The following is a 14,034-nucleotide window of genomic DNA, read 5'->3' on the forward strand; positions in this document are numbered from 1 at the left end:
ACAAAAAATGTTTTGACCAACTGGGGACATTTTGTTAGTCCCCACAAGGTCAAATGCTATTTCTAGGGGTTTTAGGGTTAAGGTTAGAATTTGTGTTAGTTAGGGTTATAATTAGAATTAGGTTTAGTGTTAAGAACTAGGGTTATTTTTAGGGTTAGAGTTCATTCAGGTTAGGTTTGGGGTTAGGGTTATGTTTAGGGTTAGGAAAAATAGGATTTTGAATGGGACTGAATTGTGTGTCCCCACAAGGTTAGTTATATTATATGTGTGTGTCTAAATGTGTGTGTATGTGGTGAAGGAACATTGCTGCCATCTGGTGTCTCAGAGGGGAAATAAAAACACAGTATGCCCTATGGCAAACTAAGCCACATTACCCTGCATGCATGCGTGATGGTGCAAAGTGGAGTTAGTTACCTTGCTGAAGACAGTCTTGATGTAGATGGGCAGGTCTCCATGGGGGCTTCCGAAGCCCCCTACGATGCTGAAGCCCAGGCCGTCAGAACCCTTCTCCAGAGAAATACTCTTGGGCTTGGGGGCCCTGCAGAGACATGAAGGAACCAGAGGGTTAGGACTAGGATGCACCGGGCCTTTTATTGTCCTACTTGCTCAAACAATGGGATCCATTATTTTTACACTTCTTTTAATTTAATGTAATTAATATTGTGTTATTGTACAGATCTAGGGTCAGCTTACCCTCCCCTAATCCAAACCTTAACCATTAGGGGAGAATGCAAAAATGACCTTAGATCAGTGTCTAGGAGCAACTTATTCCTACTCACTCTGGCTCCCCTGGCTGTGAGTCTGGGCTGTTGGGAAGGCTGGTGCTAGTGGACATACTCTCCACCTGACTGGCTATGGCAGTGATGTTGGTGTCGGCGATTACCTGCAAAACACACACAAACAAATTAGTATGCACAAATGACAGTAAACAAAACAATGCACGTGTTACGTTTTTACATTAGCACTCACAGGTTATAATCTGTCTCTGCTTGTGTGTGGGTGTGTACGTGTTTGTGTGTTATAGACGAGGATGAGTCTATCAGGGTACAAGCGATGTGTGTTTCAAATCGAAAAGAATCACTAAAAATGGTAATGTACTACAGACATGGTTCCTGGTTCAAAGTCCTGGTTCAATGTCATAGAGAGCCACACAAAGCATAATGTGGCTATCATTGATCATTTTCTCCTTTCCCTCTCTCTCTCCTGCTCCTTCTTTGGCAAGGAAAATATGTTCGTTAGGTTTTAGTTTTCTCTTTTAATGAAATAGTCAGTCAGCCAACAACAGAGGGTGGCGACGTCGTCAGCATCATTTCATTTCCATATTTAATCAAGTGGGAGGCAATTAAAATATGAAAACAACAACAAACAAAGGCTAATTAACGGACGACTTGTTGGCTGTGCGAGGGAACATTAGTGGAACGCTCCCCAGCCATCGCCTGCACTTATCTTACTGACACCTTCTTTATGGAGAGAGAGAGAGAGGGAGAAGGAGTGAGAAAGAGTGAGAGACAGCGAAAGAGATAGAAACAGAGAGCGAACTAGAAAGAGAGAGAGAGGTGCAGAGAGAGATCGAGTCAGACACGGAGAGAGAAAGAGGTGTGAGGAGGGAGGGGGTTAGTTGTCTACAGTAATTGCTAGGTGTCCTGGGTGGTGTGTGTGTGGTGTAATCAGCGCTAGGCAGCAGGGCTAGCCCAGTGTAACAGCCCAGTGTTGAGGCTTCTGGAGCTGGACTGATAAAGCTGCATTAGCATAAAGGCCTGGGATTATCTGTCCCAGTGCGCCAAACTGCCAGCCAGCTGCACAGAGCTGATAACCACACAGTGTATGGGCACAAACACACGGCAGTATTTTCTACTGCACACAGTATGTGCATACACCATTGATAAATACATACACATCATAGTCAAATAAAGTTTAAGGATTTATATTTGGAAAATGTATTTTTTACATATCTGTAAATAAAATGGCATATTTTTTCCTTATTAGGGAATATGTATTTGATGGATGTAAAATAATCTGCAATTATAAAACAATGTGGTCACATTGGGGTCCCTTATTTGGCCATACAAAAGATGAGTGGGTTGGGGTGTTAGTGTGTGTGTGTGTGTGTGTAAACAGTCACTGGCCAGTTTATTAGGTACAGCTTATCTAGTACCGGGGTCAGACCCCTTTATTGAATTCTTCAGGGCATGGACTCTACAACGTGTCGGAAACGTTCGTTGCTCAATTAGTATCAAGGGACCTAACGTGTGCCAGGAAAACATTCCCCACACCAGTACACCACCGCCACCAGCCTGTACCGTTGACACCAGGCAGGATGGGACCATTGACTCATGCTGCTTACGCCAAATCCTAACTCTGCCATTAGCATGACGGAACAGGAACCGGGATTCGTCGAACCAGGCAATGTTTTTCCACTCCTCAATTGTCCAAATCAAATCAAATTTAATTTGCCACATGCGCCGAATACAACAGGTGTAGACATTACAGTGAAATGCTTACTTACAAGCCCTTATCCAACAATGCAGTTTTTTAAAAAGTAAAATGTAAAATAAAGTTTTAATTAAGAAAAAATAAGGTCAGTGCAAATAGTCCGGGTAGCCATGATTAGCTGTTCAGGAGTCTTATGGCTTGGGGGTAGAAGCTCTTGAGAAGCCTTTTCGACCTAGACTTGGCGCTCCGGTACCGCTTGCCGTGCGGTAGCAAAGAGAACAGTCTATGACTAGGGTGGCTTGAGTCTTTGACAATTTTTAGGGCCTTCCTCTGACACCGCCTGGTATAGAGGTCCTGGATGGCAGGAAACTTAACCCCAGTGATGTACTGATGTACTGGGCCGTACGCACTAACCTCTGTAGTGCCTTGCGGTCGGAGGCCGAGCAGTTGCCATACCAGGCGGTGATGCAACCAGTCAGGATGTTCTCGATGGTGCAGCTGTAGAACCTTTTGAGGATCTGAGGACACATGCCAAATCTTTTCAGTCTTGCCCTCTTCACTACTGTCTTGGTGTGTTTGTACCATGATAGTTCGCTGGTGATGTGGACACCAAGGAACTTGAAGCTCTCAACCTGTTCCACTACAGCCCCGTTGATGAGAATGGGGGCGTGCTCAGTCCTCTTTTTTTTCCTGTAGTCCACAATCATGTCCTTTGTCTTGATCACGTTGAGGGAGAGGTTGTTATCCTGGCACCACACGGCCAGGTCTCTGACCTCCTCCCTATAGGCTGTCTCATCGTTGTTGGTGATCAGTCCTACCACTATTATGTCGTCGGCAAACTTAATGATGGTGTTGGAGTCGTGCCTGGCCATGCAGTCATGGGTGAACAAGGAGTACAGGAGGGGACTGAGCACGCACCCCTGAGGGGCCCCCGTGTTGAGGATCAGCGTGGCAGACGTGTTGTTACCTACCCTTACCACCTGGGGGCGCCCCGCCAGGAAGTCCAGGATCCAGTTGCAGAAGGAGGTGTTTAGTTCCAGGATCCTTAGCTTAGTGATGAGCTTTGAGGGCACTATGGTGTTGAATGCTGAGCTGTAGTCAATGAATAGCATTCTCACGTAGGTGTTCCTCTTGTCCAGGTGGGAAAGGGCAGTGTGGAGTGCAATAGAGATTGCATCATCTGTGGATCTGTTGGGGCGGTATGTAAATTGGAGTGGGTCTAGGGTTTCTGGGATAATGGTGTTGATGTGAGCCATGACCAGCCTTTCAAAGCACTTCATGGCTACAGACGTGAGTGCTATGGGTCGGTAGTCATTTAGGCAGGTTATCTTAGTGTCCTTGGGCACAGGGACTATGGTGGTCTGCTTGAAACATGTTGGTATTACAGACTAAGTCAGGGACATGTTGAAAATGTCAGTGAAGACACTTGCCAGTTGGTCAGCGCATGCTCGGAGTACACTTCCTGGTAATCTGTCTGGCCCTGCGGCATTGTGAATGTTGACCTGCTTAAAAGTCTTACTCACATCGGCTACGGAGAGCGTGATCACATAGTCATCCGGAACAGCTGATGCTCTCATGCATGCTTCAGTGTTGCTTGTCTCGAAGCGAGCATAGAAGTGATTTAGCTCGTCTGGTAGGCTTGTGTCACTGGGCAGTTAGCGGCTGTGCTTCCCTTTGTAGTCTGTAATAGTTTTCAAGCCCTGCCACATCCGACGAGCGTCAGAGCCAGTGTAGTACGATTCAATCTTAGTCCTGTATTGACTCTTTGCCTGTTTGATGGTTCGTCGGAGGGCATAGCGGGATTTCTTATAAGCGTCCGAGTTAGAGTCCCGCTCCTTGAAAGCAGCAGCTCTACCATTTAGCTCAGTGCGGATGTTGCCTGTAATCCATGGCTTCTGGTTGGGGTATGTACGTACAGTCACTGTGGGGACGACGTCATCAATGCACTTATTGATGAAGCCGGTGACTGATGTGGTGTACTCCTCAATGCTATCTGAAGAATCCCGGAACATATTCCAGTCTGTGCTAGCAAAACAGTCCTGTAGCTTAGCATCTGCGTCATCTGACCACTTTTTTATTAACCGAGTCACTGGTGCTTCCTGCTTTAGTTTTTGCTTATAAGCAGGAATCAGGAGGATAGAGTTAGATTTGCCAAATGGAGGGCGAGGGAGAGCTTTGTATGCGTCTCTGTGTGTGGAGTAAAGGTGGTCTAGAGTTTTTTTCCCCTCTGGTTGCACATTTAACATGCTGATAGAAATTAGGCAGAACGGATTTAAGTTTCCCTGCATTATAGTCCCCCGGCCACTAGGAGCGCTGCCTCTGGATGAGCGTTTTCCTGTCTGCTTATGGCCTTGTACAGCTCATTGAGTGCAATCTTAGTGCCAGCATCGGTTTGTGGGGGTAGGTAGACAGCTACAAAAAATATAGATGAAAACTCTCCTGGTAAATAGTGTGGTCTATAGCTTATCATGAGATACTCTACCTCAGGTGAGCAAAACCTCAAGACTTCCTTAGCCCTCCAGTGTTGGTGATCGCGTTTTTAGCTGATAGGAGTGGAACCCGGTGTGGTCTTCTGCTGCAATAGCCATCCGTGACAAGGACTGACGAGTTGTGCGTTCCGAGATGCCGTTCTGCACACCACTGTTGTACTGCGCCGTTATTTGTCTGTTTGTGGCCCTCCTATTAGCTTGCATGATTCCTGCCATTCTCCTTCAACCTCTAATCAACGAGCTGTTTTCACCCACAGGACTGCCGCTGACTGGATGTTTTTTGTTTGTCGCACCATTCGCGGTAAACCCTAGACACGGTCATGTGTGAAAAGCACAGGAGGCTGGCCATTTCTGAGATACTGGAACCGGTGTGCCTGGCACCGACGATCATACCACGCTTAGGTCACTCGTTTTGCCCCTTCTAAAGTTCAATCAAACAGTAACTGAATGCCTCGATACCTGTCCTGCTTTATATATATATATAAATAACAAGCCACGGCCACGTGACCCACTGTCTGTAAGAGCGATCCATTTTCATGAACTGGGTGGTGTACCTAACAAACTGGCCGGTGAGTGTATATGTGTGTGTGTGTCTGGTGTGTGTGCATGAGTTCCATGCATGAGTGCGCATGAGCATGCTTGCAGTGTGTGTTTCCACCTGGAGAATGATGCTGCCGTAGGCATTCTTCAGCATGGTGACCACATCCCCATGGGACATGCCATCCAGAGACTGAGCGTTGATACTCACTATTCTATCTCCCACCTGGAGGACACAAACACCATGGTGAGAGATTATAGACAGTAAGGGGATGGTGGGGCACGCACGCACACAGACACACACACACACACACACACACACAAAACCTTGAGCCTGTGTGTCTTGGCTGCCACCCCGTTGGCCTGGATCATAGCCACGAAGATGGGGATATCCCCAAGAGGACTGCCCTTCCCCCCAGCTATACTGATCCCCAACGCATCAGTAGGACCCTGAGAGAGAGGGAAGGAGAAGGGTGATTTGTTTGGTTGGTGACTCCTCATCTTCTGATGATCACAGCAATCATTGTTATGAACTGAACAGAAGAGGAGAATTTACCCGTGTGATCTCCACAGTGCGCATACCCATCTCTGCTCCTATACATGGAGAGAGGGAGAGAGACATAGGGGCATTACACAGGGAACTGACTGATATCCAACCCTGGTTCTCAGAGCTCAGCACTTCAAATACCAAAAGTGCAGTACGAATGGTCAGACGGAGAGGCTAGGTTCCAATCCAGGAGAGCAAAGTGGTCCTACCTGCACTCTTTGATGAGGTCATGCTCTCCGTCATGGGCTTCCTGGCATTGTTGAGAAGCTGAGAGGTGGAGGGGGTGGAGTTTAGCAGGGGCTGGGGCATGACGATTGTGCTGTTGGCAATCACGTGGCTCATCTGTTGGAGGGAGAGAGGGAGGGGAAACAGAGCTATGATCCAGTCAGGAGAAAACACACACTGAGGCATGCTGCCCGGTGGCGGTGAGTTTGGCTGGGTGAGTGAGTCAGTGACACACAGTTGACACCAGAATGAGTCTGGTAAACGTCCAGCAGGCGGCCATTTTGGCTCCCATGCATGACATGAATGGAGCGAGGAGGAGGAGGTGAGTCAGGGGTATTAATGACACAGCAGCCAGGGTGAGTCAGTGTGACTGAGCTTCTGCATGCAAGCTCCCAGGCAGCGGGGGTGAGAATGGCCGCACACACACTCCTCCGGCGAGTTCACGCACGCACACACACCTGGCTTCCCTGGGAGGTGTGTCTGGAAGAGATCCAGGAGGCAGCCTTCAGTCGGCCCAGCTCTAGGAGCACCATCCCCCTGGCACACTGCAGAGGCACAGGTAGCGCAACAGCACAGCATGTCACTACCAGAGCAGAGCAGCTAGGGACTAGCCTTACAGAGTCTCCACATCCTAGTGAACAACTGGCTGATGACTGGCTGATACAACCTGGTGGAATCTCCACTTCCAAGTTCACTACAGAGGACAGGACACGCACTTCAATCTTACAGGGTCTCCACTTCATAGGTCGCGTCCCAAATGGTACCCTATTCCCTACATAGTGCACTATATATAGGGAATAGGGTGCCATTTGGTACACAGACAGTGCAATACTAAGACAACAATACAACCCATTTAATGCCCAACTGCAGCCAGGATACCCACTCCAGGTCATAGACGGAAGCAAGAAGTTGAATACTACTACATACTTCAGTAAGGGTACTGGCAAAGGTTACACCACTGTAGCATCTGTCCACAAAGCACCCACTTTAAAAGGACTCCACAACTGTAGCCAGAACAACCACCCTGGAACGCCCCTCCGCTGCAGCTAAAAGCACACCACTTCTTAAGAGCTCTGCAGCCTTTGACAATAACAGTACTAATGGTGACCCCTTCTGGTAGAAGGAAGAAGAGTTTGGTGGTTACGGACAGGCTGGGTATTGTCTTGGTCTGTGACGGTGAGAGGGATGTTTGTTTGATTGTGTTATTTTAAGGCAAGTATTAGCTGTTGTTATGGGTTTTAGTTTGACTACTGTAGTTATTTGTGTTGTCTATGACTACCATTGTTATTAGTTTTGTCTGTGACTATTGTTCTTTGTTTTGTCTGTGACGACTGTGATTCTTTGTTTTGTCCATGACGACTGTGATTATTTGTTTTGTCTGTGACGAGTGTGATTATTTGTTTTGTCCGTGACAACTGTGATTATTTGTTTTGTCTGTGACTACACTGTAGTTATTTGTTTTGTCTGTGACTGCAGCTGTGGTTTATTTGATCTGTAATTGCACAGTATTTGTTTGGTCTATAACGGCAGTTCTGTGTGTGTGTATGTGTGCATTTGGTATATCAAGTCTATGTCTACAAGTCTATGTAGTTGTTTGCTGGTGTGACGTTGAGCCTATACGTCTGTCCCATCCCCTTACCTTGAGAATGGCGGCCACCGTCTCCTGCGAAGCCTGCCTCATGTCATCTCCATCGACAGAGAGGATCTGGTCCCCCTGCATCAGTCGGCCGTCCAGCTCGGCAGCGCCCCCTTTCACCACGTCCGAGATGAACACCCCCGTGCCATTCCTACAGTGCACACAGACCAACAGCCATTTGAACAGGTGCCGAGCCAATGTATTGCAAAGAATTACAACAAACATTTTCACATCTGACATTGTAAGCCTGAGCAAATGCTGGTTAACCCTTCATGGAGATCACGTAGATAACAAAATAACAAATCCCACGTGTGCAAGAACATTGTGCGAATGGCTACAGCACAGTTCCTCCTTACACCTCTTGCTAGTTAACATTAAACTCCCTGATAGTGGTGAAAGTTGCAAACCAATTCTCCACCCTCCTCCCAAAGTGTGCACTTGCATACTTCCGGTCATGGATTTAAAAGCATTGGATTGGTGTAAGCATGGGCTAGAGGGAGTTTCCACCATTGTTAAATCTACGACGGGGAGTGTGCAAATGCAGTAGTGCACACTGTGAGAATCAGGAGAATGGGGATGCAGCCTATGTGTGTGTCAGAGTAGCAACTGTACCTCTTGCCAACGATACTGAGGCCCAGGCCGCGGCCGGCCTTCTTCTGCAGTTCCACACTGAACACGTCCAGGTTCTCCTCATCGCGGTACTGCGCCTCATCCCGTAGCACCGTCAGACACACCTTGGCCGGGGTCTGCCGTAGGGCTGCGATGGCGTCCTCGTGGGCAGCGCTGCGCAGGTCCACACCATTCACCTGGATGGGTGTACACACACACACACACACACACACACACACACACACACACGTACACCGGTGGAACTCAGTTTCTCTGGACCCCGCAAGGTTGGAGTTCTCCCACCTATATACAGTATTTAGCTGCTATTTATAAACTGTTTAAAATAAAAATTCCACATCAAATAGCCTAACAATGAGGAATAATAAATTCAGCCACTATTTATTGTTTAACTCAGCAGGTTTTGTCTGGCTAATAGCCTACACAAATGGGCTGCAATATTCATGGTCAATTTTATTAAATCAAATGAAATCCAACTTGAGACTCTCCTGAAGTCCTCCTTTTTTGTGTGCAAATGTTTTCACCACGGCCTGTCTAATTCCAGTAGAGGGAGACATTGTCTTAGTTTAGTGCACCGGGGAACATGACACGACCATGTGCATTGATGTAAAAGGTGCAGTGATGTCTGTATGTATTCTATGTTCCTCTCTGTTGCACAGTTAACAGACTTGTTAGAAAAGGTGTGACGAAGGGAGAGAGAAATAGAGGAGAGAAAGAAAGAGGCGAGAGAGAGAGCAAGAAAGAGAGCGGGAGAGAATGCGAGCGAGCAAGAGACAAAGAGAAAAGAAAGAGCGAGACTGATGGAGAGAGGGAGAGAAAAAGGAGATTGAGAGAGCGAGAGAGAAAGAAAGAAAGAAAGAGAGAGACTAACCTCCAGGATCTGATCTCCAGCCCAGAGTCGTCCGTCGCGTGCCGCCGCCCCCTCCTCATACACCTCATGGATCACTATAGCATCCTAGAGAGAGACAGAGATGGATAGAGAGAGCAAGAGAGAGGAGAAGAAGCGAGAGGTAGAATAGGGGGGTGGGGTAGAGACGGAGAGAAAAGAGGGGATATGATGGAGATCGTGAATAGGACATTTGGACTGCTTTTAGCAACTGATAGACCTAACCACTCACACCTGCCTAAACCGTTCTCATTTACAGCACTTTCAAACGACAGCAATTGATATGAACCCTCAATACCGATTATTGAGAGAGAGAGCGAGCGAGCGAGCACCACCCACAAAACACCCACACAAAAACTGCAGCTTGAATTTTGCAAAAACATTAGGAAGACTTCCTCTTCTACTGCCCACTGAAAAAAGGGCATGCAAATTCTGGGTACACCCAATCCAACAAAGGTTCATACAAGCAGAGAGCATTTATGGACAACAGTCTCTGCCCACAGTGAACCCTTAACAAAACTGGCCCAAAAACACAATATTGAAATTAACACAATATTTAGACATCTGGAGGAGAATAATAAGAATGCATCAACTATTGGCGGAGTGAGGTCGAAGGTCAGAGAAAGATGGAATGCTATTGAACATTGGAAGGAGACTTCTCCTTAAGGTCTTCCCACACCGTACGCCGGATTCAGCCTTTATGATTATTACATCACACTGTGGGATGTTACCAAATTTTTATCTTGATATCAACCTGGCCAAATCGTACGATTTCTTTAGTTTTGTCATCACATTCTGCTTGCAAGGCCACGTCAGCCGACGTAGGCTACGCCAACTGCAGTGTATTTTATCTGCGCATGTGCTAGCACCAGCAGCGCAAGCCTCCCTCTATGCTTATGCGTGAGTGAAGTGAGTTCGGGAAAACTCAGGCTTCCCAAAAATAACATGCTCTCTGTTGCAAATCTAACAGACTTCTTAGACAAGGTGTGACGAAGGGCGAGAGAGATAGAGGAGAGAAATAAAGACAGGAGAGAAAGAAAGAGTTTATATAGATTTTCGGCATTTATCAAAATCCCATCAGGTAGCCTGATTTCAGATGTGTCATGTAAACAAGATTATTAGGGAAATCATTCTTCTTGCAAAGCATGTAAACGTTAAAATCAAACTATTATATGAATCATACTATTCACAATAGGTTAATCGTATTATTTTGTATGCATACTCCGTGCCGGCCAGGTTCCTATTGGTCAGTCACTGGGATCGGCTCATAACACCAGCCACACTACACGATAAAGCAGCGTTTCCCAAACTCGGTCCTAGGGACCCCAAGGGGGTGCACATTTTGTTTTTTGCCCTAACACTACACAGTTGATTCAAATAATCAAAGCTTGATGATTAGTTGATTATTTGAATCATCTGTGTAATGCTAGGGCAAAAACCAAAACGTGCACCCCTTGGGGTCCCGAGGACCGAGTTTGGGAAACCCTGCGATAAAAGCTTAAGATTTCTAACACTGTCAGAACTTTGTCGGAGCCTACGACCGCACAGAGGTACTTAAAATTCTGTCACACTGAACGAGCCAAGACATCCGACAATCGTTTACGACCTAAGAACGCACTATCGAGAGGGATAGAGAGCGGTTGTTGTTTCGCGAGGCATTTCTACCCGACAATACATGATCTAAGTGATTGATAGTTGGTATTCAGCAGTCATAAAAGTATGCCTTATTTACTTTGAAAGACTACTGAAATAGTGATTTGGTCAGACAACATAGGCAGCAGCTCTATAGCCAGCTACTATATAGGTGGACTTGGACTAAAATAATAAAGTAAAATAAAACAAATGTATACACAACAACAACAACAACTGAAATATTACACATTAGCTGAAATATTTTATTAAAGTAAAGTAATGTGAACAAATGATGGTTAATAAGTGGGTTCGATCCCAGGCTGTGTCGCAGCCAGCCGCGACCGGGAGACCCATGAGGCGGCGCACAATTGGCCCAGCGTCGTCCGGGTTAGGGGAGGGTTTAGCAGGCCGGGATGTCCTTAACCCATCGTGCTCTAGCGACTCCTTGTGGCAGGCTGGGCGCATGCACGCTGACTTCGGTCGCCAGTTGTACAGCGTTTCCTCCGACACATTGGTGCGGCTGGCTTCCGGGTTAAGTGAGCAGTGTGTCAAGAAGCAGTGCGGCTTGGCAGGGTCGTGTTTTGGAGGATGCACGGCTCTCGACCTTCACCTCTCCCGAGTCCATACGGGAGTTGCAGTGATGGGACAAGACTGTAACTACCAATTGGATATCACAAAATTGGGGATAAAAAGGTGTGAAAAAATAAAAACTTCATATGATAAAAGAATCGCTCAGCACTACTGTGCATGCATTTAGCTGAATACTTAAACCATGTAAAAAAAAATATATATAAAGAAAATACCAAATACATCATTAGTGACCACGTTTACATGCGCACAGTATTTCGGATAGTAGCTCATATCCCACTCAAGGTCTTATTCGGGATAAGCTGTTTACATGCACCTTTGATATCCCGATCACAAGTATCCATTCATAATTGTTATGAGTATGACTTCGCTTTGGCAACATTGACCTTGTCATTCATGCCATTAAATCATATTGAATGAGAGAGAGAGAGAGAGAGAGAGAGAGAGAGAGAGAGAGAGAGAGAGAGAGAGAGAGAGAGAGAGAGAGAGAGAGAGAGAGAGAGAGAGAGAGAGAGAGAGAGAGAGAGAGAGAGAGAGAGCGAGAGAGAGAGCGAGAGAGAGCGAGCAAGAGCAAGAGCGAGAGACAAACAGAGCGAATCAAAGCTAGGCTATATGACTAACTGGACTGAAAGCCTCTGGAAAGATCAGTGGAAACAAAGTGAATGCATCTCTCAATGCTGTCCTTGGGCAACACGGCTACAGAGCATTCAATTAAATAGCAGGTGGCCTGAGGCTTCTGCTGTGTGCTCTCAGAAGACTGAGGAGAGTAGCAGTGTGATAGGGAGAGACAGCGAGAGAGAGAAAGAAAGAAAGAGCGAGAGAGCACGCTAGACCACTCTCTGCAGTGTGGCTGTGGCTCTCACCTTTCGCTGAGACAGAGACTGTAACTTCAAATAAACCTAACAGAGGTCGACTACAACAGACTGGGTACCAGCAAATCAATAAACGGTTCCACTTTATTTTAAAGGGTATACATAAGGCAGACCTGGCTCGTGTCATGCCGTTTCATTAGCCTATATCAAATCCAATGTCAAGTTAACATCCTTCTTGGTGTCCGTTATTGACTGTTGACATAGGATCCAGTTCACATAACCAGTCACACACACAAGTAGAGTTAGTCATCTTACCAGCTGTGTATCTTTGCCCCCTACGATGCTGAGGCCCAGGCCAGAGCGACCCTTGGCAATCTCTATGACTATCTCCTGGCCTGGAACGATAGGACACGTGGCTGGGTCTACTGGAGAGAGAGGGAGGGGGAAGGATGGAGAGAGAGATTCTGTAATAAAACGTCAAGGCACCAGAGTTGATATTTTTGTTTGTTGGAGTCATATTTATAATTAATATTACGCAATACAATGTATAATGCATATAAACAGATGTTGATTTACACCGTGTTGCACAGTGAATTTAATAGAGAAATGAATACAGACAGTTGATGTTGAGTAAAAGGCTTAGTTGTTCCCTAGCGCTGTACTGTGAATGGACTGCTAGTTGCGAGTGTGGCTCCGGGGAGGAGGTGGTTAGGAGGGGTCTATACCTTTGCTGCAGTAGTCTGGACCGGTGCAGGAGGAGGGCAGGGAGGAGGCAGGGGGGGACACCAGCCCTCCGTCCACAGTGCTCACCACTGGCTTACTGGAGCTCTGTGAGATCTTGGACAGGCTGGCAGTCTACGCACACACACACACACACACACACGTGCACACAGACATGTGCACACACGCACACACGCCAACGGCATAAACACAACAGAAATCGTAGTCAATATTTTACCAGATCTTTGCCCAGAAAATAGTTGTGAATAACTGAATAATGTATTTTACTGTTCAATTTTAAACACACGTTGTCTGATACTATGAGCTCGTTCTGCTTCACTCTCCCCTCCACATAGAGCAGAGTCCAGTGCCCTACATGGAGTGCTGAGGAATGCCCTACATTGCCTCGTGTAATAGGTAACCCAAATCCACTGTCATGCTCACCTGCTCCAGGAGGGCCTTGGCAACCGGCACAGGCACACTCTCCAAAGACTCCGCCCCCTTCTCAGAGGCCTTGACCTTCTGCAGAGAGCACACAGAAGTACATGCATGAACACACACACACACGTGTGCGCACAGTAGCTCACAGGATTGAATTGACTAGTGCCCTATGTCTCTATACATATAAGTTAGGCCTTCAAAAAGGAAAGTGAACTGGGCCTGTGGCAAACTTCAAAGAGGAAAGTGCATTAGTTAGGGGTGCTGCAAAGGTCTGCACACTGAGGCTCTCAGGGCTGGGCGGGACGTGTAGAGTGCAAAGAGGAAGTGACAAAGGGGCTTCCTGTCAGCTGACCTTGGATGCGGTTTCTCCCTCTCGGAGGCTCTTGAGCGTTGCTTCTCTGGAGACGAGCTCCATAGCTGTGCTCCCACTGGAGCCAACACTGGACTGCTCCTGTGTGTGT

The 14,034-nt window shown here is 46.9% G+C and overlaps 1 protein-coding gene across 7 annotated transcripts in view; it reads right to left on the bottom strand.

Moving 5' to 3' along the window:
- The window catches only part of LOC121533722 (inaD-like protein), a 169,409-nt gene that overhangs the window by 5,182 nt on the left and 150,193 nt on the right, over positions 1-14,034 (bottom strand). For 3 of the 7 annotated variants that reach the window (XM_045205328.1, XM_045205327.1, XM_045205326.1), the window contains 14 exons: positions 13,926-14,024; positions 13,577-13,654; positions 13,138-13,267; positions 12,728-12,837; positions 9,366-9,449; positions 8,480-8,673; positions 7,871-8,018; positions 6,690-6,776; positions 6,216-6,348; positions 6,016-6,053; positions 5,787-5,909; positions 5,581-5,685; positions 780-883; positions 415-538 (listed from right to left, as the gene is read on the bottom strand). In XM_045205328.1, coding sequence (XP_045061263.1) covers positions 415-538; positions 780-883; positions 5,581-5,685; positions 5,787-5,909; positions 6,016-6,053; positions 6,216-6,348; positions 6,690-6,776; positions 7,871-8,018; positions 8,480-8,673; positions 9,366-9,449; positions 12,728-12,837; positions 13,138-13,267; positions 13,577-13,654; positions 13,926-14,024 — 1,557 coding nt within the window. Of the gene's footprint in view, positions 1-414; positions 539-779; positions 884-5,580; positions 5,686-5,786; positions 5,910-6,015; positions 6,054-6,215; positions 6,349-6,689; positions 6,777-7,870; positions 8,019-8,479; positions 8,674-9,365; positions 9,450-12,727; positions 12,838-13,137; positions 13,268-13,576; positions 13,655-13,925; positions 14,025-14,034 lie in introns of those variants that run through there. The other 4 variants (XM_041839901.2, XM_045205329.1, XM_045205330.1 and 1 more) reach the window with 4 other exon arrangements.

Source organism: Coregonus clupeaformis, chromosome 20, assembly GCF_020615455.1.
Source record: "Coregonus clupeaformis isolate EN_2021a chromosome 20, ASM2061545v1, whole genome shotgun sequence".
NCBI classification, from domain to species: domain Eukaryota; kingdom Metazoa; phylum Chordata; class Actinopteri; order Salmoniformes; family Salmonidae; genus Coregonus; species Coregonus clupeaformis.